At 45.7% G+C, this 26,794-nt stretch overlaps 1 protein-coding gene across 2 annotated transcripts in view; it reads left to right on the forward strand.

Moving 5' to 3' along the window:
- The window catches only part of MED15 (mediator complex subunit 15), a 101,234-nt gene that overhangs the window by 18,390 nt on the left and 56,050 nt on the right, over positions 1–26,794 (forward strand). For both annotated transcript variants that reach the window (XM_075321684.1, XM_075321694.1), the window contains exons 3-8: positions 13,542–13,593; positions 14,115–14,144; positions 14,235–14,447; positions 18,579–18,874; positions 19,221–19,541; positions 19,655–19,813. In XM_075321684.1, coding sequence (XP_075177799.1) covers positions 13,542–13,593; positions 14,115–14,144; positions 14,235–14,447; positions 18,579–18,874; positions 19,221–19,541; positions 19,655–19,813 — 1,071 coding nt within the window. The remainder of the gene's footprint in view (positions 1–13,541; positions 13,594–14,114; positions 14,145–14,234; positions 14,448–18,578; positions 18,875–19,220; positions 19,542–19,654; positions 19,814–26,794) is intronic.

Here is a 26,794-nt window from a genome sequence, read left to right on the forward strand (position 1 = left end):
AACAAAATTCTCTTTTTTGGTGCGTTTTTTTTTTTTTTTTTTCCAGGTTGGTCTCTGCGTTTTTTAATGCTTTTACAGCAATAAAGCACGTTGAAAATGAATAATAAAAAAAAAAATAGATGATAGAGGGATAGATGGATTGCTAGATAGATATACAGTCATATGAAAAAGTTTGGGCACCCCTATTAATGTTCACTTTTTTTCTTGATAACAATTTGGGTTTTTGCAACAGCTATTTCAGTTTCATATATCTAATAACTGATGGACTGAGTAATATTTCTGGATTTAAATGAGGTTTATCGTACGAACAGAAAATGTGCAATCTGCATTTAAACAAAATTTGACAATTGACAATTTGACAATTTCTTGATTTGAACACTCCTAACTACTTTTTACTGACTTACTAAAGCACTAAATTGGTTTTGTAACCTCATTGAGCTTTGAACTTCATAGGCAGGTGTATCCAATCATGAGAAAAGGTATTTAAGGTGGCCACTTGCAAGTTGTTCTCCTATTTGAATCTCCTATGAAGAGTGGCATCATGGGCTCCTCAAAAGAACTCTCAAATGATCTGAAAACAAAGATTATTCAACATAGTTGTTCAGGGGAAGGATACAAAAAGTTGTCTCAGAGATTTAAACTGTCAGTTTCCACTGTGAGGAACATAGTAAGGAAATGGAAGAACACAGGTACAGTTCTTGTTAAGCCCAGAAGTGGCAGGCCAAGAAAAATATCAGAAAGGCAGAGAAGAAGAATGGTGAGAACAGTAAAGGACAATCCACAGACCACCTCCTAACACCTGCACCATCATCTTGCTGAAGATGGTGTCAATGTGCATCGGTCAGCGCACCTTGCACAAGGAGAAGCTGTATGGGAGAGTGATGCGAAAGAAGCCGTTTCTGCAAGCACGCCACAAACAGAGTCGCCTGAGGTACGCAAAAGCACATTTGGACAAGCCAGTTACATTTTGGAAGAAGGTCCTATGGACTGATGAAACAAAGATTGAGTTGTTTTGGTCATACAAAAAGGCGTTATGCATGGAGGCAAAAAAACACGGCATTCCAAGAAAAGCACTTGCTACCCACAGTAAAATTTGGTGGAGGTTCCATCATGCTTTGGGGCTGTATGGCCAATGCCGGCACCGGGGATCTTGTTAAAGTTGAGGGTCGCATGGATTCAAGTCAGTATCAGCAGATTCTTGACAATAATGTGCAAGAATCAGCGACGAAGTTGAAGGTATGCAGGGGATGGATATTTCAGCAAGACAATGATCCAAAACACTGCTCCAAATCTACTTAGGCATTCATGCAGAGGAACAATTACAATGTTCTGGATGGCCATCCCAGTCCCCAGACCTGAATATCATTGAAAATCTGTGGGATGATTTGACGCGTGCTGTCCATGCTTGGCGACCATCAAACTTAACTGAACTGGAATTGTTTTGTAAACAGGAATGGTCAAATATACCTTCATCCAGGATCCAGGAACTCATTAAAAGCTACAGGAAGCGACTAGAGGCTGTGATTTTTGCAAAAGGAGGATCTACAAAATATTAATGTCACTTTTATGTTGAGGTGCCCATACTTTTGCACAGGTCAAATTTTGTTTAACCCCTTCACGACCATGGACGAATATATCAGTCATGGAGCATGTCCCGTTAAGCCCCGCCCCCTGCCGCGGGCAGGCGGCGGCGGTCGGCACACATATCAGCTGTTTTCAACAGCTGACATGTGCCTGCTAGCCGCGGGTGGAATTACTTCCACCCGCGTCCATTAACCCCTTAAATCTTGCTGTCAAAGTCTGGCAGCAAGATCTAAATGCGCGCGGCCATGTTTTTTACTTACCGCCTCCCCCACCAGAAGTCACGTGTGTGATCACTTGACTATCGGTGGTTTCCATCGTAGCACAGGGTCATAGCCTGCAGCTATGATGTTTCACTTTCGTTTTCCCTCGGCACGGAGCGGAAGGAAAAAGAAAGTGACTGTATCTGCTGTTTACAGCTGTATAGCTGTGATCAGCAGATAGATAATAGCGATTGGATTGCTGATCGCTAAAGCCCCCTAGGGGGACTAGTAAAATAAAAAAAAAAGTTTTAAAAAAAAAACAAAAACAAAAACCCTAAAAGTTCAAATCACCCCCATTGAAAATTAAAGGGTTAAAAAATAAATAAATATACACATTTGGTATCGCCGCGTTCAGAAATGCCCGATCTATCAAAATATAAAATTAATCTGATTGGTAAACGGCGTAGTGGCAAAAAAATTCCAAACGCCAAAATTACGTTTTTTGGTGGCAGCAAGTTTTACGCAAAATGCAATAACAGGCGATCAAAACGTAGCATCTGCGCAAAAATGGTACCATTAAAAATGTTAGCTCGAGACGCAAAAAATAAGCCGTCACTCAGCCATAGATCCCAAAAAATAAGAACGCTACGTGTTTCGGAAAATGGCGCAAAACGTGTGCCACTTTTATTGGACAAACTTGTGAATTTTTTTTAACCCCTTATATACAAGTAAACCTATACATGTTTGGTGTCTACAAACTCGCACCGACCTCAAGCATCATACCCACACATCAGTTTTGCCATATAGTGAACACCGTGAATAAAACATCCCAAAAACTATTGTGCCATCACACTTTTTTTGCAATTTTTCCGCATTTGGAATTTTTTTTGCTGTTTTCCAGTACACCATATGGTAAAACCTATGGTTTCATTTAAAAGTACAACTTGTCCCGCAAAAAACAAGCCCTCATATGGCAAGATTGATGGAAAAATAAAAATGTTACGGCTCTCGGAAGACGGGGAGCAAAAAACAAAAACGCAAAAACGGAAAGTGCCCCGGGGCTGAAGGGGTTAAATGTGGATTGCACATTTTCTGTTAGTACTATAAACCTCATTTTAATCCAGAAACATTACTCGGTCCATCAGGTATTAGATATATGAAACTGAAATAGCTGTAACAAAAACCCAAATTGTTATAAAGAAAAAAGGTTAACATTAATAGGGGTGCCCAAACTTATTCATATGACTGTAGATACATAATAGATATTTAGGGGAATAGATGGGTAGATAATATAGAAAAATAGATAATAGATAGATATAGATAGATAATAGATATTTAGGGGTATAGATAGATAATAGGTAATTAGGGGTATAGAGAGATAATAGAGAGAGATTTAGGGGTATAGATAGATAAGATAGATATTTCAGCTTTATTTATAATGTTTCCCCCCACACATACTGCACTTCTCGCGGCCAGTAATGTGTTCACATCAGCGGCCGTGAGAAATGTCCTGGAGTCATTTCTGCACCTAGCTCATGGAGCCGGATTCAGCACTCGCACACTGAACGAGGCTGCGTGGAGAACTGTCAGACGCGTCTGGAGCAGAGCTGGAAGCGCCGCGGGACATCGCTGTGGATTATGCCGGAGCTGTGTGCTTCAGGGGGGTTAATACAGTGGAGAAAGAGGGGCTTTTTGTCTTTTATTCAAAATAAAGGATTTTTCGGTGTTTGAGTGTTTCTTTACTTTCACTTACAGATTAGTGACTGCGTGTTATAGACACTACCATTACTAATCTTGGACTTGGCGGCAGCTATTGGTTGCCGTTAACTCCATATTACCCTGATTGCCACTGCATCACGGCAACAGGAAGAGCTGGTAACACGCCGGGACTGCCGCATAATAGATGCGACAGTCCCGGGGCAGCGATGGGCTGATATTCTGGGCTGTGGGAGGGGGGGGCATTAACCCTGTCCCTCGCCCTCCCCAACCTGAGAATACCGGGCCGCCGCTGTGTGTTTACCTCGGCTGGACGGTAAAAATACAGCGGAGCACACGCTTCTTTTTTTCTCTTCTTCCTCTTCCTGTCCTAGTGACATCACTTCCCTGCAAAATGCAGGGCAGGGAAGTACACTATGTCCTGAAAACGCGAAATACCGCAGGTATAACGCAGGTATGACGCAGGAATAACGCACATCACTTGCGACCTGCGTTATTCCTGCGCTATTTCATGATTACATTACAGTCAGTGGAGTGAAATAATGCAGTTAGCTGCAGAAAAGAAATGACCTGCTCATTCGTTTTCTTAAGAAAATCTACTGAAAGAATTTTCTTAAGAAAATAAAACGCAGTGTGCGCACAGCTAATTTTTTTTGCCATAGGTTTTGCTGGGAAATGTCTGCAGAAAGGTTACAAGAATTTCTCAAATTTCTGCAGCAAAAACGGACCAAAAACGCAGGTATAAAAACAGTGTGTGAACATAGCCTAAGGGGTTAATAACATCTCGCAACTGCCACTATACCCTAGATTACTAATGGGAGGAGTCTGAGACCCCTCTCACCCATTTACTAAACTGAAAGTGAAAAGAAATAAACACAAACACAGAAAAAAATCCTCTTTTTGAACTAAAATAAAAAAACACCCTTCCACCCCTTTTTTATTGACCCCAAAATCACCCAGGTCCGACGTAATCCACACCAGGTCCCACGACTATTCCAACTCTGCTACATCTGAAGTGACAGTGAACGGCCATAGAACATGATCGTCTGCTGTGTGCTTCAGGCAGAGAATGAGCGGTGACGTCACTCATGTGATTTGTGGTCCCAGCTGGAGGTTCCCATGGTCCTCAACCTGTGATTGCAGGTAACCTCACCTGAGGTCATTAAGTTCAATGAGGTCATATGATCTGCCCCCTGGTCTTGTAAATTTTTATCACTGCCAATGTATAAAATTGAATGACAATGGAAAATAGTCTATTTTTTTCTGGATGCCAATTGGACAATTATAATTTTTTCTTTCTTTCTTCTTTTTTTTTTCTTTCACATGGTCATGTGAACGTAACATAAAGGCAAGCTCATTGCTGTCCAACTTAATGCACAAATCGCTGAAAGTCGTCCAAAAGGATTTGTTTCCCCCAGGAAACCCTTGTTCTATTACAAATGTAATGGGTCCATTGTAGTGAGAAGGTTGGTCTTGACCCAATGTTCTGAGGCTCACGCTTCAATTGTTTGGTAGCCAAAGTGAATAAGCAGGAGGCTCCTGCAATGGATCTCTAATTTTGTAGACTTAAAGAAGTTGTCCAGTTACCAAAACTGATATATTTTTTTTTCTTTCTGATAAATCTTGCTGTTATGTGCCTCTCCACACATCTATTATGTTTTTTCAGCAATATTACCTTTTATTGTGCACTAGCAGCACATCCTCATTGCTGGCTCCAGCTCTGATGGGGTTAATCTCTCTTCTGACTTCCTGGGTTCAGTTCCTACAGCTCCCATAATTCTTTGTGGCTCTAGGGCTGTATCTAACTTATCTAACACACCCACTCAGCTCTCCACCCAAAGTCTCCTCCCTGCCTCTTCCCAGTGTGGATGCACTGAGAGCAATCACACAGAGACAGACAAAGCTCCCAGCTCTGCACAATCAGGGGAAGAAAGCGGCTATCTTCTGCTTGGTGTGTGTGTGTGTGTGTGTGTGTGTGTGTGTGTGTGTGTGTGTGTGTGTGTGTGTACAGAAATTATGATTATTAGCCAATGCAACATGTGAAAAAAATAATTGGGGAAAAAAATGAAGGGGTCATGAGATTGTTTGTTTTTTTTTTTTTTTGTTTCTTGCCTAGTCCGTGTGTCGTCCGTATCATCCGTGTGGCATGCATTTTGCAGGCTACTTTCACATCAGCGTTTTTTTTGCCTGTAGGCAAACAACCGCAAACCGCTTATGACTGGATCCTGTGGATTAAATGTGCAGTGCATGCAACCGTTATTTTACCGGATCCTTCTGTAGCGGGACACAGAATTTATCGGCCGGCACTGGAGTCAGCTGACTCCTGATCTCACAGCCCGCACACGCTGCAATAGCTGTAGGTGGGCTCATTCATATGACCGTTTCGTTTGTCCTGGTCAGTTCCTGGTTTTTTTTGTTTGTTTTTTTTTTTTTTTTTTTTGTGGACCCACGGATAGGACCATCTTTTCAATGTCTTTTGTGTAGGATCGGATGGCACACAATAGCACTTCCATGTTCATCCGATCCTACAAAGAAAACACATTGGATGCCGTATGTCCGCTCCATTATTATGGAACATGTCCTATTCTGTTCCGTAATAACAAACCGTGACTCAATACAAGTCAATGGGTCCGCAAAATTCCCGGAAGTAACACGGAAGCACTTCCGTCGGGTGCCCGTGCAGTCTGTGTCTCGCTCCAGCCCCGTGGCTGCCCGCACGGCAGTGTCAGCAGCTGCCCGCACTGCAGTGTCAGGAGCTGCGGGGATGACAAGCGTTACAGTCAGGAGGTTAGTAAGTTCATTACCTGCGGTGATGAAGTCCTGCACTCCTGACGTCAGCGGTCGTCACTGCCTTATATGCCCGCCGCTTGTCACATCACCTCTCGCTGTCGACCCGAGACTGTGACTAGTGGTGACGTCACGGGCCACTCGCGATACTTGGTTTGTGAAGGCGGCGGTCATTGAACTCCGTGACAGTGCTGCTGCCAGGAGTTCAACGATCATCGCAGGTAATGTATCTCGCTAACCTCCTGACAGCAGCACTCGTCATGCCCTGCAGTGACCTGGGCTGACCTATTGATGTTAGCTCAGGTCACTGCACGGCTCTCCCAGCCAATAGGGAATATTCTGTTCTTCATTGACTGGGACATTGACTATGGTATGGATTGTCGCGGGACCCCCTTGGAGGATTACACCAGACCTGGATTTATTGTTCCTTCTAATAAATTGGTGAAAGAGGGAATGTGTTGGAGTGTTTTTTTCAAATAAAAATGTGTTTGTTGTTCCTTTTTTTTTTTTTTTTTTTTTTAATATTATTACTGACTGGGTTTGTGATGTCGGGTATCTGATACACGCCTGACATCACTAACCCCAGGGCTTGATGCCAGGTGACATTACACATCTGGTATCAACCCCGTATTTTACCCAGTTTGTCACCGCACCAGGGCAACGGGATGAGCTGGGGCGAAGTACCAGGATTGGCGCATCTAATGGATGCGCCACTTCTGGGGCGGCTGCGGCCTGCTATTTTTAGCCTGGGGAGTGTCCAATAACGGTGGACCTCCCCTAGTCTGAGAATACCAGACCACAGCTGTCCGCTTTACCTTGGCTGGTGATCCAATTTGGGGGGGACCCCGTGTTTTTTGTTTTACATTATTTAATGTAAAATAACAGCGTGGGGTGCCCTCTGTTTTGGATTACCAGCCAAGGTGAAGCTGCCAGCTGTGCTCTGCAGGCTGCAGCCGTTTGCTTTACCCTAGCTGACTACAAAAGATAGGGGGACCGAATGTCTTTTTTTTTTTTTTTTTTTTTTTTTTTTGGCTAAATACAAGGCTAAGCACCTTAGTGCCACATGAAAGTCACAAAAGGGTGCCAGCTTAGAATATGCGGGGAGGTGGGACATTATATGTCTTTCTCATCTATCTATCCATCCCTCCATTCATTCATCCCTCCCTCTATCTCTCTGTCTCTATATCTATCTATCCATTTCTATATCTGCTCATCTATTTATCTTTCTTGCTGCTTCGCGGTCCGCAAAAAACCCGGAAGGCACACGGATGCATCCGTGAAAAAAAGGACCGTATTTTGCGGCCCACAAAAACGGAACGGTCATGTGAATGTAGCCTTAACAGCAGTCACTGCCTGCTGCCGATCACATGTGAACGTGTGCGGGCTGTGTGTACAGGAGTTCAGCTGAGTTTAGATCAGCTGACTCAAGTGTCGGCCGATTAGGCTGGGGCTACACTGGGATTACTGTGATCCCCTGGCATTACACTCTGCTCACACTCAGTACAGCAGAGCTGAGTGTCATGCGTGTGTCCCTGCGACTGAGGTCCGACTGTGCGAGCAGACCTCAGCTGCGGGGGGGGCGGTCTGGCACTTAGCAGGGGCGGGTCAGCACTGAGGAGGGGTGGGAGGGATTTCTCTCCCTCTCTCCTCCGTAGTCGGCTATTGCGATTCTCGCTCTGCACTTGCGGTACACCGATGTACCGCAAGTGCAGTGCGATTTTTTTTTTTTTTCTCTCATCCCATACACTTGAATGGGTAAACGAGAAAGAGTCTTGCATTACAATTGCAGCATGTTGCGATTGTTTTCTCGGTCCAATTAGGGCTGAGAAAATAATTGCTCATGTGCGCTGACACACAGGCTAATATTGGTCCGAGTGGAATGCGATGTTTTATCGCACTCCACTCGCACTGCTTTTCTCGCCGTGTGGCTTAGACCTTACTTGTTCTGTGTCCCCCTGCATCCATCGCAGCGTGTGCGGGCTGGAGTTCAGCTGAGTTCAGATCAGCTGACTCCAGTGCTGGACTGAACTTAGGTGACCTCACGGCCTGTACACGCTGCGATGGATGCAGGGGGACACAGAGCAAGTAATCGGCCGACGCTGGAGTCCTCTGATTACTTGTTCTGCTGGCGTTGTGGTCAGGAGTAGGGATGAATGAGCAGTAAAATGCTCCGGTGCTCGATGTGCGAAGCCCATGTCAATTTTTTTATTCATTAAAGATAAAAAAAAAAAAATCACACAACCCTAACCTTAGGGTTAGGGGTAAAAAAAAAAAAAAGTGTGGGCTCCCGCTGCATTTTCTATTGCTAAGGGTAACCCAAGCAGCTACTGGCTGCTAACCCCCGCTGCTTGGTGTTACCTTCACTGGCAATGGAAAATTCAGGGAAGCCTTTTTTTTTTTTTTTAATAAGGTTTTTGCCTAAAAAAACTTTTTTAAAAAAAAAAGTGACGTGGGCTTCGCCATATTTTTTGTATGCTAGCCAGGTACAGCAGGCAGCTACGGGCTGCCCCCAGCTGACTATTTGTACCCAGGTGGGAACCAAAAATATAGGGAAGCCCCCTTTTTTTTTTTTTTTTTTTTTTTTTTTTATTTTTGTTTTATAATTATTTCATTAAATTTTTTTTTTTAAAAATGACGTGGGCTTCGCTCATTTTTTTTGTGTTCAGCCAGGTACAACTAGGCAGCTGGGGATTGGAATTGGCAGCACAGGGTGGCTCAAACTTCCTGGGACCCCCGCTGCGAATTGCAGTCCACAGCCGCCCCAGAAAATGGCACTTTCATAGAAGCACCATCTTCTGGCGAGCGCTGTATTCAACTCTTCCAGTGGCCCTGGTGGCAGGTGGCACGCTGGGTAATAAGGGGTTAATACCAGCTTGTAAAGGAATCCAGCTCACCCACGCTATGTTTTACCAGCTGCTATAAAGCCCGAGATTCTTAATGTCAGGCCAAGTTTGACCTGGCCATTAAGAATCTCCAATAAAGGGTTAAAAAAACACAAAAAACATCACACAGAGAAAAATACTTTATTAGAAATAAATACAGACACAGTAGGGACTCCATGTTTATTACTCCCTCTCACCCGTCCACGATCGAGAGATTTCTGTACTGACCATGCCAGGCGAGCGAGGGGGCGGGAGGGCAAAGGGCGGGCAAAAGAGCGAGGGGGCGGGAGGGCTGGCAAAGAGCGGGGGCAGAGAAGAGAGAGGGGGGGGAGAGGTGCTCTGTCACCAACTTGCTCCACTCTGTGACTTGTGGTGCAGGTGACAGAGTGGAGACAGTTGGTCCCATGCAGCAGGACAGGTGACAGAGCAGAGCGGTGACATGCTCTGCTCTGACACATGCAGTGCTGCATGGGACCAGCTTGTCAGTGTCTTGCTGCGTCCTGTAGTGCTGATGGAAGGGGCACATGATCATACCGCCCGACACCGCCCGTTCTCCTGACATCGCGGCAGAGCGGGCGGGTGGAGAGTGAGATCAGATACTTACGTGACAGGGGGGATTTCAGCTGAATAACCCTCCCCTGTACTCCACACTGGCGCCCCGTGCCTCACAATCTGCCGGACGCTCAGCCCTCTTCACGGCTCCACACTGTACCATTCTCCGGATCCTCCCCTCGATGCTGGGCTGTGACGTGCGGTAGTCACCGCCCACAGCCCTGTCAATCACTGTGAGTGGCATCCTCTGACGTACCCGTCAAGTTTGATAGCCCAGAATTGACGGGACATAAGAGGATATTAGCGGCCACAGCACCAGGGGGTCATGTGACAGGCACTGAGCGTGCAGGATAGCGCCGCTCAGTGCCAGAACTGGAAATAGAAGCTAATGAAGAAAACGTCTATAATGGTAAGGAACTGAGAGTCCTCAGTGGTTGATACCTTTTAATGGCTAACTGAAAAGATGGTAATAATTGCAAGCTTTCGAGACTACTCAGGTCTCTTCATCAGGCATGGTATAACACAAAATCTGAAGAGTCACATATTTATACACAACAGGACATAGAAAAGTGCAGTAAAAAAAAACAAAAAAAACAAACCAGTTATATAAAACAGAACTCTATGGCAGGGGGCAAACTGTTGTGGCCATACATTTTGCTGCAGTTCAGTGTGAAAGTTTTATTGTCCTTTGATAAGGGTCTGGCCCGGGCTGTGACACGCTCGGATGGTCAGAGGAGCACATCTTTTAACTGATGTAAAAAGACATGAATCCATGAGACACATTCATTCCTGCTCTGAATGTGTCAAAGGTCATCATAAGTTTGTACTCCCATAGTCTCCTATCTCTCTGGGACTTGAAGTTTCCTTTCAATACCAGCAATTTCATGTCCATGATGCTGTGGTTTGGGTTACAAAAATGTTTGGCCACAGGTAGATCCATCCTTTTTTCTCTAATTGTGTGGCGGTGAGAATTCATCCTTGTCCTGAGCTGTTGTTCGGTCTCCCCTACATACAGACCCCCAGTTGGACATTTGGTGCATATAATTAAGTACACCACATTGGTTGTGGTGCAGCTGAAGGTACCTGGGATCTTGTAGTCCTGATGTGATCTGGGGATCTTTATCTTGTCCGTTGTCAATATTAATGGACAGGTCTTACATTTTTTCTGGTTCCAGGGAAATGTTCCTGTTGGTGTTGGAGAGGACAGGGAGCTTCTGACAATGATGCTTCTTAGATTTGGGGGCTGTCTAAAACACAGAAGTAGGGGGTCTGGAAAAATAGATTTTAACCGGGCATCTTTTTGCAGTAATGGTTGTAGTTTCCGTGCAGCTCCTCTAAACACCTCCAGATGTGGATTGTAGGTGACTACAAGAGGGACCCGGTTGTTTTCTTCTTTAGTTTTATAATGTAGGAGATGGTTTCTTGATATTCTGGTGGCTCTTGTAATCTGGTTTTCAATTGTTCTTGGGTGGTAGCCTTGATTCAGAAAGGTCTTTCTGAGGCCCTCAAGGTGATTGTCTCTATCTGTACTGTTGGAACATATCCGATTGTACCTGATAGCCTGGCTGTATACAATAGTTTTTTATGTGTTTTGGATGAAAACTGTCCAAGCTTGAGAATGACTTCTTATCCTCTTGTCCTATCAGGCCTCTGGCCTACTACCGTTACATTGACAATATTTTAATCATCTGGACAGAGTCTGAGGAGCAGCTGAAGACCTTCCATGAACACTTTAATCAGTTTCATCCCACCATCAACTTAACACTCAGCTACTCCTGCACGGAAATCAACGTCTTGGACACCATCATTAAACTACGGAACAATGAAATAGAGACATCCCTGTACAAGAAGCCAATTGACCGTCCAACATACCTGAAATGGGACAGTTTTCATCCAAAACACATAAAAAACTATTGTATACAGCCAGGCTATCAGGTCCAATCGGATATGTTCTAACAGTACATATAGAGACAATCACCCTGAGGGCCTCAGAAAAACCTTTCTGAATCAAGGCTACCACCCAAGAACAATTGAAAACCAGATTACAAGAGCCACCACAATATCAAGAAACCATCTCCTACATTATAAAACTAAAGAAGAAAACAACCGGGTCCCTCTTGTAGTCACCTACAAACCACATCTGGAGGTGTTTAGAGGAGCTGCACGGAAACTACAACCATTACTGCAAAAAGATGCCCGGTTAAAATCTATTTTTCCAGACCCCCTACTTCTGTGTTTTAGACAGCCCCCAAATCTAAGAAGCATCATTGTCAGAAGCTCCCTGTCCTCTCCAACACCAACAGGAACATTTCCCTGCAACCAGAAAAAATGTAAGACCTGTCCATTAATATTGACAACGGACAAGATAAAGATCCCCGATCACATCAGGACTACAAGATCCCAGGTACCTTCAGCTGCACCACAACCAATGTGGTGTACTTAATTATATGCACCAAATGTCCAACTGGGGGTCTGTATGTAGGGGAGACCGAACAACCGCTCAGGACAAGGATGAATTCTCACCGCCACACAATTAGAGAAAAAAGGATGGATCTACCTGTGGCCAAACATTTTTGTAACCCAGGCCACAACATCATGGACATGAAATTGCTGGTATTGAAAGGAAACTTCAAGTCCCAGAGAGATAGGAGACTATGGGAGTACAAACGAATGATGACCTTTGACACATTCAGAGCAGGAATGAATGTGTCTCATGGATTCATGTCTTTTTACATCAGTTAAAAGATGTGCTCCTCTGACCAGCCGAGCGTGTCACAGCCCGGACCAGACCCTGATCAGAGGACAATAAAACTTTCACACTGAACTGCAGCAAAATGTATGGCCACAACAGTTTGCCCCCCTGCCATACAGATAGTTCTGTTTTATATAACTTGTTTGTTTGTTTTTTTTTTACTGCCCCATTCTATGTCCTGTTGTGTATAAATATGTGACTCTTCAGATTTTGTGTTATATTGAGCCTGATGAAGAGACCTGAGTAGTCTCGAAAGCTTGCAATTATAACCATCTTTTCAGTTAGCCATTAAAAGGTATCAACCACTGAGGACTCTCAGTTCTTTTAAACAATTTTTTTATCCCTACTGGCTAACACGGTACAAAGATATATTTTACTTGTTTTATAATGGTAAGGTACACTCATAGAGAAAATAAAAAAAAAGGGTGAACCACCCTTTAAATGGGGGGGAATATTGCTGAAGACACAAAACTGATCTACTGGCAAGACCAAGTGCCTTGACTAAACTTGGTGCGGTTGATAGTGTCATTTTCAGGCAGGTACACTCCTTAATCCACAATGAAAAGAACCTAAATAAACCTTAGAATGAACATTTGTTTAGCAATGTAAAAATGACTTGCTGTTCATATGTTCAATCCTATTTGGCTTTCTTTTAGCCGCTTCAGGTCTCCAAAGCCGGGAGGCTGCCAAAAGAAGCGACCAGTCCATTGATCACATGGCTCACTATATTATACATACAAGTAGAAAGAAAAGCAAAAAATGACAAAACAAACAACTGAAACAAATTTTCAGGAAAAACTCGGCTGGTGCTTTCCTTAAGCATCTTCTGTTTCTAAAATAATGTTGAGTGCACATATCCTTATAATGCAGAAGACTTTCACATCACATTCTTTCTTTCGGTTGATCAGTGTCAGACAATTGACTCCGTGTTCTATGTTTTTAAACCATTTAAACAGGATCAGTAGAAAAAATAAGTGGTTATAAAACATTTCTCTCCTCTTTTCTGTTTGAGGCTACTATGAACATCATTGTGAATATTCACTGCTAATTGCCTTCCCTTAATTACAGGAGGAGTATCTGTCTTTGGTGGCCAGACTGATCATTCACTTTCGAGATATTCGTAAGTCACTGTCAGATTGTGGTAAAAACATTTTAAATGTTACCATTAAGGTTCTTGGGACTCACTCACATGTAAGATTTTGTAACATGTGAGAAACACTGTTTATGGATGCTGTGTGAGTTGCATCCTTGTCCAAACTTTATATAGAGGTGTTTGTTTTTTTTAATTTTTTTTTATTATAAACTGACAGTCCAAATACTGTTGATTTCCCCCCCCCCCCCTTTTTTTTTAGTTTAAAAAAAAAAAAATTGTCTGAGAATATATCCCAGTGTGAGTTTGGCCTTTTTTACCCAAAAACCCTCGTCAAAGGTCCACAGTGTTCATATACAGTGGCTCGATGTGCCATTTAAAATATGCTGATTTAGTCATATTGAAGAACATTGTAATTAGCTTGAAGGTGGTAGTAATTTATAATTTTACATTAGTTTGTAAACCATTTTTTGACAAATAGTGTACTCCTTCAGACCTGATGCTATGCACCAGAAGGCCTCATGTTCCTTTCACTTGTACTTTTCTTGCAGATAACAAGAAGGCTCAGGCATCTGCCAGTGGTAAGATTTTTTTTTTTTGCTTTTATTAATATATATTTAGGCAAATTCTCCTAGATATTGTTCACTATTACTGTTTTTACCCTTCAATAGATCCAATGAATGCCTTACAGACATTAACGGGCGCAGCACCTGTAGGTGTACAGGGTATGGCCTTGGGTGTCCGTCCTCCTGGTGCTCAAATGGGAGGTATCAGTGGGCTGCCACAAATGGCCCAACAGATGAGTCTTCCTGGTCAGTCACAGCCTGGGACATCTGGAATGGCACCACATGGTATAACTGGAGTCTCAGCTGGAAACCAGCCTAGTAAGTTCATTATTCATATGGGGAGAAGTGATTTGGCAGGTCGGTAATTGGTGATAAAACTTCCATCATCCTGTTTTTGGGGTGTGAACACTTGCACCTTAAGTTTAGTAAAGGTGGTGTCTACATCTGTCTAAGGCTCGGGAGATGGACGGTAAGTAAAATTTAGTGGAAGTAAAGTAAACACGGGGGAGAAATATTGAAGACTAGTGAAGCGCACACCAGTCTATATTAAGCGCTTGATTACAGATTACACTGACCTGACTTATTAATAGGTGATCTCCATTTAATGAATAAGGTGTGTGTGTGTGTGTGTGTGTGTGTGTGTGTAGATAATATACATATACCGTATATTAGTGTCCATTGTGTTGCTCAAAAGCTGTTCTGCATGCTGATCTATTTTTATTCCATTTAAATATGACTGTTGGCAATGATGGCACTGAAACCATTGTGGATATTGCTTAAAGAGAACATGTCAGCATGACTTTCTATTGTTACGTAAAGAAATGGCTGAAATACTGATTAAATTGATACCCTTGAAGAAATCCACTTTGATCCTTAAAGGAGTTCTCCGACATTAGCTTAACAAAATTTTTTGAGTTTATCTGTGCTGTATTGTCATATTAATCACCCCTACATTGTTATTTTTTGTTTTCTAACTTTTGTTCCTCTTGAATTATCCCTTTATTCTCTGCGGCTCTTGTTTACATTCAGATCCAGCAAACATGACCACTTCCTGTGCAAAACCTCAGTCAGAGCTGTCACCACCCACCCCAGTGTCCAGCCTCGCCCTCTGCCCGCCCCCTGCACACACATTCCCTGTCGGTATTCTTCCCCAGCACCTGACCTGGTATCACTACAGCATTGCAAATAACAGCCCCACATCGGGCTCTGCACCGCACACGCACACATATGGCTCTGCACCGCACACATATGGCTCTGCAACGCACACATATGGCTCTGCACACGCACACATATGGCTCTGCACACGCACACATATGGCTCTGCACACGCACACATATGGCTCTGCGCCGCACACGCACACATATGGCTCTGCACACATATGGCTCTGCACACGCACACATATGGCTCTGCACACGCACACATATGGCTCTGCACACGCACACATATGGCTCTGCACATGCACACATATGGCTCTGCACCGCACACATATGGCTCTGCACCGCACACGCACCCATATGGCTCTGCACACATATGGCTCTGCACTCGCACACATATGGCTCTGCACTCGCACACATATGGCTCTGCACACGCACACATGGCTCTGCACACATATGGCTCTGCACACATATGGCTCTGCACACATATGGCTCTGCACACATATGGCTCTGCACACGCACACATATGGCTCTGCACACGCACACATATGGCTCTGCACACGCACACATATGGCTCTGCACACGCACACATATGGCTCTGCACACGCACACATATGGCTCTGCACACGCACACATATAGCTCTGCACACGCACACATATGGCTCTGCACACGCACACATATGGCTCTGCACCGCACACGCACACATATGGCTCTGCACACGCACACATATGGCTCTGCACACGCACACATATGGCTCTGCACCGCACACATATGGCTCTGCACCGCACACGCACACATATGGCTCTGCACCGCACACATATGGCTCTGCACCGCACACGCACACATATGGCTCTGCACACGCACACATATGGCTCTGCACACGCACACATATGGCTCTGCGCACCCCCCCCCATAGGGAACACATGTAGGGAGTGCATACTCGCCCGTCCTCGGTCCCCGCCGCTCCTGCACGTTCGCCAGCTGTCTGTGCTCTGGACATATCAGCACAGTAGTGACGTCACCGCTGTGCTGAAGAGAGCACAGACAGCCGGAGGGACAGTGATGAGAAGCAGCGCTGCGCTGCTTCTCATCAGCAATTTCAAATGTACCAGCATCTGTGATCTGCGATGCCGGTACATTTGAATGTGCGATCCTGGGCAGGGGGCCTGGTGCTGGCGCTGACACCACGGCAGTCGCCGCCAGGCCCCTCCCCCAGGTCACGGACCCCACAGCAATGCAGGGGGAGGTTACTGGAGAGTAAAAGAGGTGCGGGGGAATGTGTGGGAGGGTGCAGGGAAGGGGGCGGGGAGTCCTCGTACTGTACAGCCCAGCAGGGAGGCGACATGCTATTCCACATTTGCATGTCAACATGGCCCTGCCCATGTTGACATGAAATGACCGGAAGCAGCAAAATCGCGGCAGGAGCGGTCACATAACCGCTCTGAGCCGGGGGAGAGGGGCTGACAGCAGGGCAGGTAAGTGGTCTCTATCTACTTACCTGCCCCAATGTAGCCCAATAGGGAAATAAAAAAAAAAGTCAAAGAAGCCGGATAACCCCTTTAATCACTATTTGATGTTTCCTACTAATTAGATTTTGGTGCGCTGAGGCTGGAGTGTACACTGGGTCTTCTCCTCCCTGTTGGGGCTGGAGCGTACACTGGGTCTTCTCCTCCCTGTTGGGGCTGGAGCGTACACTGGGTCTTCTCCTCCCTGTTGGGGCTGGAGTGTACACTGGGTCTTCTCCTCCCTGTTGGGGCTGGAGTGTACACTGGGTCTTCTCCTCCCTGTTGGGGCTGGAGTGATCACTGGGTCTTCTCCTCCCTGTTGGGGCTGGAGTGATCACTGGGTCTTCTCCTCCCTGTTGGGGCTGGAGTGATCACTGGGTCTTCTCCTCCCTGTTGGGGCTGGAGTGATCACTGGGTCTTCTCCTCCCTGTTGGGGCTGGAGCGTACACTGGGTCTTCTCCTCCCTGTTTGGGCTGGAGCGTACACTGGGTCTTCTCCTCCCTGTTGGGGCTGGAGCGTACACTGGGTCTTCTCCTCCCTGTTGGGGCTGGAGTGTACACTGGGTCTTCTCCTCCCTGTTTGGGCTGGAGCGTACACTGGGTCTTCTCTTCCCTGTTGGGGCTGGAGCGTACACTGGGTCTTCTCCTCCCTGTTGGGGCTGGAGCGTACACTGGGTCTTCTCCTCCCTGTTGGGGCTGGAGCGTACACTGGGTCTTCTCCTCCCTGTTGGGGCTGGAGTGTACACTGGGTCTTCTCCTCCCTGTTGGGGCTGGAGTGTACACTGGGTCTTCTCCTCCCTGTTGGGGCTGGAGTGATCACTGGGTCTTCTCCTCCCTGTTGGGGCTGGAGTGATCACTGGGTCTTCTCCTCCCTGTTGGGGCTGGAGTGATCACTGGGTCTTCTCCTCCCTGTTGGGGCTGGAGTGATCACTGGGTCTTCTCCTCCCTGTTGGGGCTGGAGCGTACACTGGGTCTTCTCCTCCCTGTTTGGGCTGGAGCGTACACTGGGTCTTCTCCTCCCTGTTGGGGCTGGAGCGTACACTGGGTCTTCTCCTCCCTGTTGGGGCTGGAGTGTACACTGGGTCTTCTCCTCCCTGTTTGGGCTGGAGCGTACACTGGGTCTTCTCTTCCCTGTTGGGGCTGGAGCGTACACTGGGTCTTCTCCTCCCTGTTGGGGCTGGAGCGTACACTGGGTCTTCTCCTCCCTGTTGGGGCTGGAGCGTACACTGGGTCTTCTCCTCCCTGTTGGGGCTGGAGCGTACACTGGGTCTTCTCCTCCCTGTTGGGGCTGGAGCGTACACTGGGTCTTCTCCTCCCTGTTGGGGCTGGAGCGTACACTGGGTCTTCTCCTCCCTGTTGGGGCTGGAGTGTACACTGGGTCTTCTCCTCCCTGTTGGGGCTGGAGTGTACACTGGGTCTTCTCCTCCCTGTTGGAGCTGGAGTGTACACTGGGTCTACTACTCCCTGTTGGGGCTGGAGTGTACACTGGGTCTACTACTCCCTGTTGGGGCTGGAGTGTACACTGGGTCTACTACTCCCTGTTGGGGCTGGAGTGTACACTGGGTCTACTCCCTGTCTGTGATTGCTCAGCCCCTTTGCCTGCCTCCGGCCTGTCTATGACAGGTCACAGCTGAGATTAAAAACACAGGCGGCAGGTCAACCCTTTTTTTAAAGTTTTCAGTCACTGTATTCTTTATTAATATTCTGTTGCATAAATGCCACCTCTAACTAGCGTGGAGATTGTCATACCTAAGTGGTCTCTAACTTATTTCTTCATATTCTTGTTCTAGCTCAGCTTCAGCTCCAGCAAATGGCGCAGCAGCAGCAACAACAGTTTCAGCAGCAGCAAGTTGCTGCTCTCCAACAGCAACAACATCAACAGCAACAGCAGCAATTTCAAGTCACCCAACAGAGTGTCATGCAACCGCAGCAGCAACAGCAGTTTCAGATGGCTGTGGCTGCAGCGCAACAGCAACAACAAGCACAGCAGCAACAGCAGCAGCAGGCACAACAGCTTCAAGCCGCGGCGCAGCAGCAGCAACATATGTTAAAGCTGCAGATTCAGCAACAGCAAAATCAACAACAAGTGAGTCAAAAAACAATTCTGTAATTCTATACACTGCCAGAAAAAAATGGTAGAACGTATGTCTTATATGAAGTCTACTTTAATCACACTCCCATCTTTTTATGGTGTTAAGCCGATGTGTGGAAATAGTAACCTTGGAGGAGCCAGGCATAGCGTTTTTTTGGTCACCTTAGATTTTTGGCAGTAATTGGCATTTCTTTAAAACTTCTGCCCACCCAGCGAGATATCGTAAAAGGGGTATATATTGCTATTCTCCAGTATTTAAAAACAAGGAGGGGTACAATATCTACAACAGTGACATTATTGTAGTTTTGCTTTTTAGTAGTTATTTTTATTCCTTTTATAGCAATTACAGCAACAGCAAATGACTCAACAAATGGCAGCGCATATCCACCGGATTCAGCAGCAGCAGCAGCAACAACAGGTCATGCAACAGCCTTTACAACAACAGCAAATGCAACAGCAGCAGCCACAGCAGGTGATGCAACTTCAACTGCAGCAGCAACAAGTGGCACAAAGTCAGCAGCAACTGCTTTCCACACAGCCCACAACCCAGTCTCTGATACAACCAGGTCAGGCTTTGCCAGGACAAATACCGTCACAGGTTATGTCTGTAACCATAACGCCGCAGCAACAACAGCAGCAACAACAGCTGAAGATAATCCAGGTATTTATCTGCAGAAATCTATGCCAGACTCCATTTTTTTTTTTTTTTTTTTTTTTTTTTTTTTTTTTTTTAATCTTTCACATAGTTTATTTGCAATATATCTTTATTTTTAGCAAATCCGAGCACATGTGCAAGCTCAACAGGCACAGCAGCAAGCCCAACAGCAGACTCAACAGGTACAGCAAACAGCGCAACAAGCTGCGCAGCAGGTGCAGCAGCAGGCGGCTCAGCAGCAGGCCGCGCAGGCTCACATGGCAGCTGCAGGGAACCAAGTAAGTTTCTACAGCAGGTATACACTATTGCATGGTATTGTTTTCCTAACTGCAATCATAGCCTCTTAAAGTAGCATTGCAGGTTTATATTCCAGAAGTCCCTTCTAAATGATCACCAATTTATCAGTAGATCTCTCATTAAAGCCGCAGACACAGCGTGAGCAACTCGCTCAACCTAAGAGGACTAGTTATGTTATTATGTCACTCTTAACTTGCACTGCTCCTTTAATTCTGGTTTCTCTGGTTTCTATGTGGTGGGGGCAATAACAATGCCTGCTGGTTTCAGAGGAGATATGGTGGTTTATTGCTGCAATAACGCAGATCTACCGTAACCAAATCTTACTGTGCTCCACCTCAAATGTGAAAACTGTACAATACGTATCACAAGTGTATAATATAGCAAATGATATGACATCAACAGGATAAACCAATCGTAATGGGCGATAGCTTGAACCATGTCTTTCATATCGGATAAATGTGTATTCTGCAGCCTTGATGCATCCAGAGCGTTTTAGAAGTGTTGCCATATTAAGAGAATGTCAGTAGGATCAACCCTACTAAACCTTCTAAATGTGCATGCAGGTCATAATTATATTTTGATATCGCCTATGCGACTTTTAATTCCAGAGAAATCCACAATTTTATTTTTTTTCTTGTACTGGTCTGTTTAATTCTATGGGCTTGACCCAAATCTCCCTAGGAATCTGACCCCACAGTTTATTTTAAACAAAAGAGGGATGGTACCAGTGTGAGACATTGTCACGAAAAGGGGGGAGGAAGAGGAAGCTACACCCATCCTTTCCACCTGACAGAGCACGTGACTCGCTCTCTAGCGCCCCTCTTATAGTCAAGCCAGTTATGGAATTGCCCGACAATAAGAAAGGAGGCCGCTATTCTACTATGCCGATGATTGAAGGGTACCCGATGAGAGTAAGGTGGATATATTCCCCTGACTCCCGCGGGCGGAATATATCTAATCCTACCAGATCTCACTGGTTGCCCCACAATGATCCTTGGCATAAACTCGCTGCCACCAATTGATTACGATAACTATCAAGCCGAGCCCACAGACGTGGAATTCAGGATCGAGATAACAGAACAGCCCAATATTAAATTATATATTTCAAATCTCCATAAGGGCACACTAGATCAATATATACAATATGGAATTTACAGAAAAATGTATGTATATGTCAGAGTACATTTACAGATAAGACGTGGTTACAGGCAGAGTCAGATCAAGCAGTTACCTTATGTGTCTGGCTACAGGGGGGTGACGTTCGACCAGGGTTTCATGGACTTCCTCACATGTGTATAGTACACATGACCCCCGAGTAAAGACAAGCCAAGAATTTCCACATTGTCTTTATCAAACTGGCTACAATCCATGTCCCCTCCCCCTGGTGAACTCGCAGGGGTGTACTGCCCCACCCCTGTCCTGAGTCTAAAATAATATCCCAAAGTGAATATTATCCGCAACTCCGGACTGGGAGGTCCGATCGGGACGGTTCTGGTGTCATCAGATCTATCTGTGTCCCCTCTGCCTACTGAGTCTAAGCACGACTCCTCTACCGGACTCCTGCTTGCCGTTCTCTGTATCCTGCCGCCCCAGGGCGCGACAAAGAATTCGAGGGTATAGAGATGCAGCTCATAGTCCCAATTTTAACGATGTAGGCGGTGTATGGCTCAGACGTACGGTAATATCATAACTGTGTATGACGTTACGGAGTCGGGAATATGAACTCTTGCTGGGAACGAGGGTCTTGGATCCCTTTTGAATCTTCAAGGTTTTCCAGTTCCCCACCCACTCCCTTGATGGATGGACATATCCCCTTAGGGGGGTCTTCCTCTGGCTTGGCAGTGTAATTCGATTTGACACCTTCCCAGATGCTGAGTGATCTGAGGGGAATCTTTGTGTGGGAAGGGAGGGGGGTGACATCAGGGAGTAGCTGACTGACATGACTAAATGTCATAATTCTCATCATATCTCAGGATTTCCCTCACAGACATGTAATAACTGACAGCCTGCTCTGGAGGCAAATACTCAGCAAGATAAAGTACAGCCAATGAACCTTATCTGCATAACAAATGGATTTCTCTAGTATAAGACATTGGATCGCAGCTTCCTATGACCTACATGGTGGTACAGATGGCTTAGGAGGGTTGATCCAACTGATCTATTCCCTTTAAAATGCTTTCTTTGGTTTTTCGCTTCTTGATGCAAACATTGGTTTTCTTTTTTGTTTGTTTTTCTCCTTTATTACGACAGTAGTTTTGTGTTTACCTGTTGCTTACCTGATGAGTATTCTTAGGAAATATACATGCTTTGTTGGCTTCTTAGTACAGTTTGTATTTGAGGAAAATATCTTATTTGACCCACTCGGTGTTTCTTGTGCATAATAAAACTGCCATGTTCTAGAGCACATTTCCGTTGTTTAGAACTGATTCACGGAATCTTAGATTCTCTGAAATATTTGACTTTGAAGCAGTTTCATCCGGCAGCTTCTCATTTCACTTCTCCTCTAATGATGTCCATTCACTGACTTTTTTCTTTTTTCTTTTTATTTATAACATTGTTAGTATTTAACTGTTATTGGCAACTTTTTTTTTTTTTTTTTTTTTTACTTGATATTTATAAAGGTCTTTCCCCTCCATGTTAAACATGATTTCTTGGCTCCTATAATGTTGTAGCTGTTTCATAAGCATGCATATACAGCCATGATTTATATGAGGCTCTTGTGTACAGTAGCGATGGAGTCAATCACGTAGTGGGTTAATTCTTATGCAGGAGCTATATGTTTGATGCCAATGATTGGGCTGGACATCCTCTTGGATAAGGAACGTCGTTACAAAACTTGCTGCGAAATAAATATACTACAGTGCACAGCATATCATGGCCATGTGTATTATGGCTATTTCTTAGACCTATAAATTGTAATGTTTGAGAGAATGATTGTTACATTTGCTGCAGAAAATTATAGCTTTAAATTACACAAAGATATTGTGACTTTTGTTTTTTTATTAATAGGTTTTCTTTTATTACACACAGGTTATTTCAGCACTCCAACTCCATAAAGGGTCAGGGTTATCCCATAAACAATTGTCCCTTTTCAAAATGAAAAGTGATATATTTATGGTAGCTGGGGTTCAACTTTGGAGAGCTACATGCTCACCAGTGAAGTTGTAGTCAATAGATCGTACCTCAATACAGTTTTTTTGTTTTTGTTTTTATTTATTTAAATATAAAATACATCACATATGTCAACTATATGACCAGGTGTCCATGTGATTTCACAACATATAGCTACCTGATTGTAGTTATTCAAACCTCTTAAGGTTCCTGTTTAGGTAGTGGGTGGGCGGAATGGCCGAAAACTGTGATTGTTGTTTTGGGATTGCAATATACTTTTCAGCCTCATATGGGATAGTTATACCACAAAAGTTATACAGCGCCTTTGAAAAGTATTCATACCCCATGAACTTTTCGATATTTTTTTTCATGTTACACCCGCAGACTTTAAATGTATTTTATTAGAATCTTATGTGATACTCCAACGCTAAGAAAGCAAGTTTTTGTGTAGTGTAATGGAAATGATACATGGTTTTCTAAATATTTGTAAAATATAATTGTGACCATAGAACACACCAGACAGGCTAGGAATAAAGTTGTGGAGAAGGACTAACCAGTTTGACGTAACTGCCGCTCCATGCCGTAAGAAGTCCACTCTACATCCATTGGTCCAATAGTTTTTAATCTGTGGCCAGCTTTATTCAGTATATCACATATAAAATCCCATTGAAATACATTCCTTTCTCGCCTTTTCATTGGGGGACACAGACAGTGGGTATTATGATGTCTCCAGGGAGGCGTCACACTAGATTTGAAAAAAGTGTTAGCACCTCCCCCCACAGCATATACCCTTGCTAGGCAGGAAACTAGCTCAGTTTTTTTTCTAGTGTCAGCAGGGAGGCTCACATGTCTGGCCTGAGCCCTACCAGGTGCCTTAGGCCAGCTTATTTTGTTTTTTTTCTTATTCATTCTATTTTTGATATGGGGCAATACCAGGGTGCCTTGCCACCCTCGTTCCCCCCGCATACGGGCAGAGGAAACCTGGCATGCACAAGCAGTCAGTCTTCCCTCGCGCCCAAGTGGTCGGGTCTGCGTACCCCTCCAGGCTCCCTGGAAGCACCACACACCAAGGTAGCTCCAGAGGGCTAAGCAGAGCCGAGGACCTGCTTCAGCCATGAGCCGAAGATGCGTCCCCGAAATCCCCGCATTCCCGGACCGACGCGTCTTCAGACGGAGCCAGGACCAGGTAGAGAGACGACGAGTCCTCTGTCCCCTGCATCCAAACCGCCGCCTGAAAAGGCGCCGGTGGGGCGATGCAGGCCGTGATCCCGGGGAGCCTCATTAATTTAGCCCCCGGCGTCTGCCTGCATTCTAGCAACGCCAACTCTCACTGCTCTGGAAGCCGCTCCCTCAGTCGCAGCTGCTCTCCTTCTGATTGGCCGTCACGTTTAGTCCCAGCCCTGGGACTAATCAGTCTCCGGGGGCCGTCTCTCTCCTCCATGCTGCCAGGAACGCTGGACGCCATTTTCCACGTGGGGAGCAGACACGGGTGAGATTGCCTCCTTGGCTCTGCACTTCTGCAGCGCTATATACCGCTCTACTCAGCGGTATATCGCTGTCTCACTAGCGGTGTGTGCCTGCTGGCTAGCGGTGTATATCAGCTGTTAGCAGTATATACTGGCTCTGCCTGCAGGTATATGCCGACTGTTTGACAGTATATGCCATTTTGCTATCTGTATATACCGGCTGTGCATAGCAGTCACTTTATAATACTGCTAGTGGCTCCTCACTCATAAAACAGCGGCATAACTCTATCCCTATAGGGCTGTAGGACTCTATTGCTGACATGCGTAACCGCAGGGGTGATAAACCTTCCCAGGCGTCCTCTAAGGACCTGTACTATGCCTGTACCACCTGTGGGCGCTCGTTTTCTAATGGCCGAAGCTATCCACTATGCCGGGGCTGCGATGCCCCTACTACCGTGTCACAACAGACCCCGTTGCCGGACCAGGATGCCGTGCAGTCTTTGGATTCTGCTCCGGCCACCGGCCAGGCAGCACCCCTGTCTGATGACATAATACCTGCATGGGCTCTTCTAGGATAGAGGACCTTGCTGCACAGATATCCCAGCCTTCCCCCTGCTCAGCTCCCTCAGAGGAGCCCGCCTGATTTGTCTGGTCCCTCTTCCCCAGAACGTAAAAAGGCTGTTTCCAAAAGGCGCCATTGCGACACCTACGCCTCATCCGACTCAGACGATGGTCAGTCTGACCGAGGTTCCGTGACTTTTAGTAGTCACGATTCTCAAGACTCTGACTCTGATTCAGATGTCCTTTCTGAGTCTAGGCATATAGAAGACACACTAATTTCGGCTGTCAATCACTCTGTCGATTTCTGATCAGCCTCCGGACCAGAGTTCTCAGTCGGCAATCAAGCGGGCCAAGAAGCCTCCTAAGTACTTTGCCCAGGATCCGGTTTTTCGTCAAATTATAGCTAAACGGTGGGATCACCCTGATAGAAGGTTTAATAAAAAACCCTTTTTCATTCGCTTATCCCTTTCCATCTGAAATGGTTAAAACCTGATCAGTTCCCCCCGTTGTGGATCCGCCAGTATCCAGACTGGCTAAACACAGTCATGTCTGTTTCAGACAACGCGTCTCTCAAGGACTTGTCCGACCGTGCAGTTGATGCTGCGGTCAAATCTATTTTTCAGGCTTCGGGCTCCTCTCTTCACCCCCTGTTTGCCTTGACATGGGTTGCGAGAGCTATGGGTGTGTGGAGTAAGAATTTGCGCAGGATGCTTCGCTCTTGTAATATTCCTCCGGAGGCTTTTGAGATCCTTGATTTGTTCTCTCTAGCCTCTATTTTCTTCACGGCTCCCTAGATGCAGCTAGTTTGTCAGCCCTAACTGCAGCCAATGCTGTCTTTGCCCGCAGAGTCCTTTTGGCTAAAGATATGGAATGCGAACAGTGCCTCCAAGAAATCCCTGTCAACACTCCCCTTCCATGGCCATCGTCTGTTTGGAGAATCCTTGGACAAACTCATATCTGAGACGACGGGTGGTAAGAGTACCATTCTACCACAAAAGCGGCCTGTATCCAGGAATTTTAAAAAAAATCTCCTTGGCGCAGGCAGCCCTTTTGGCCTGCCCCCCAAAAACCATTAGCCCAAGGATCGTCCCAACGCTCAGATTGAGGATCCGGTCTCTCAAGGGGCTCTTCCTGGCGTTCCCACTCCAAGCAACCTAAACCCAAGGGACCTCGCCCTGTACAGGCCCCCTCAGCATGACTCCAGGTATCCCTCAGATCCGACTCCTGTTAGAGGGCGGCTTCTGCTTTTTCAGGATACCTGGCTAGATCACACTCACGATGCTTGGGTTCGAGAAATCGTCACCTCGGGTTACAAGATCGATTTCCATTCACTGCCGGCCAACAGGTTTCTGCGTTCTCATCTTCCAAAGTCCAAAACGCAAAGCCAGGCATTATTTCAGGCCATAGCCTCTTTATAGAAGGCAAACGTCATGATTCCAGTGCCCCTGGAACAGCGCGGTAAAGGTTTCTATTCAAACCTTTTTGTCGTTCCCAAAAAAGATGGCTCTGTCCGCCCTATCTTGGACCTCAAAAGGCTGAACAGATTCATACGGATTCGGACCTTCCGAATGGAATCATTGAGAGCAGTTCTAGCCGCCATGGAACCTGGAGAATTCCTAGCTTCCATAGACGTTCAAGATGCTTATTTACACATTCCCATATGTGTATCTTATCAACGATTCCTTCATTTTGCCGTAGGACACAGTCATTTCCAATTCAGGGCCCTCCCCTTTGGGCTGGCCATCGTGCCTCGGGTCTTCACAAAGGTCATGGCCATCATGTCCATTTTACACCGCAGAGGCGTCCTGGTCGTTCCCTATTTGG

The sequence above is a fragment of the Anomaloglossus baeobatrachus genome, chromosome 1 (genome assembly GCF_048569485.1).
Source record: "Anomaloglossus baeobatrachus isolate aAnoBae1 chromosome 1, aAnoBae1.hap1, whole genome shotgun sequence".
Lineage (NCBI taxonomy): Eukaryota > Metazoa > Chordata > Amphibia > Anura > Aromobatidae > Anomaloglossus > Anomaloglossus baeobatrachus.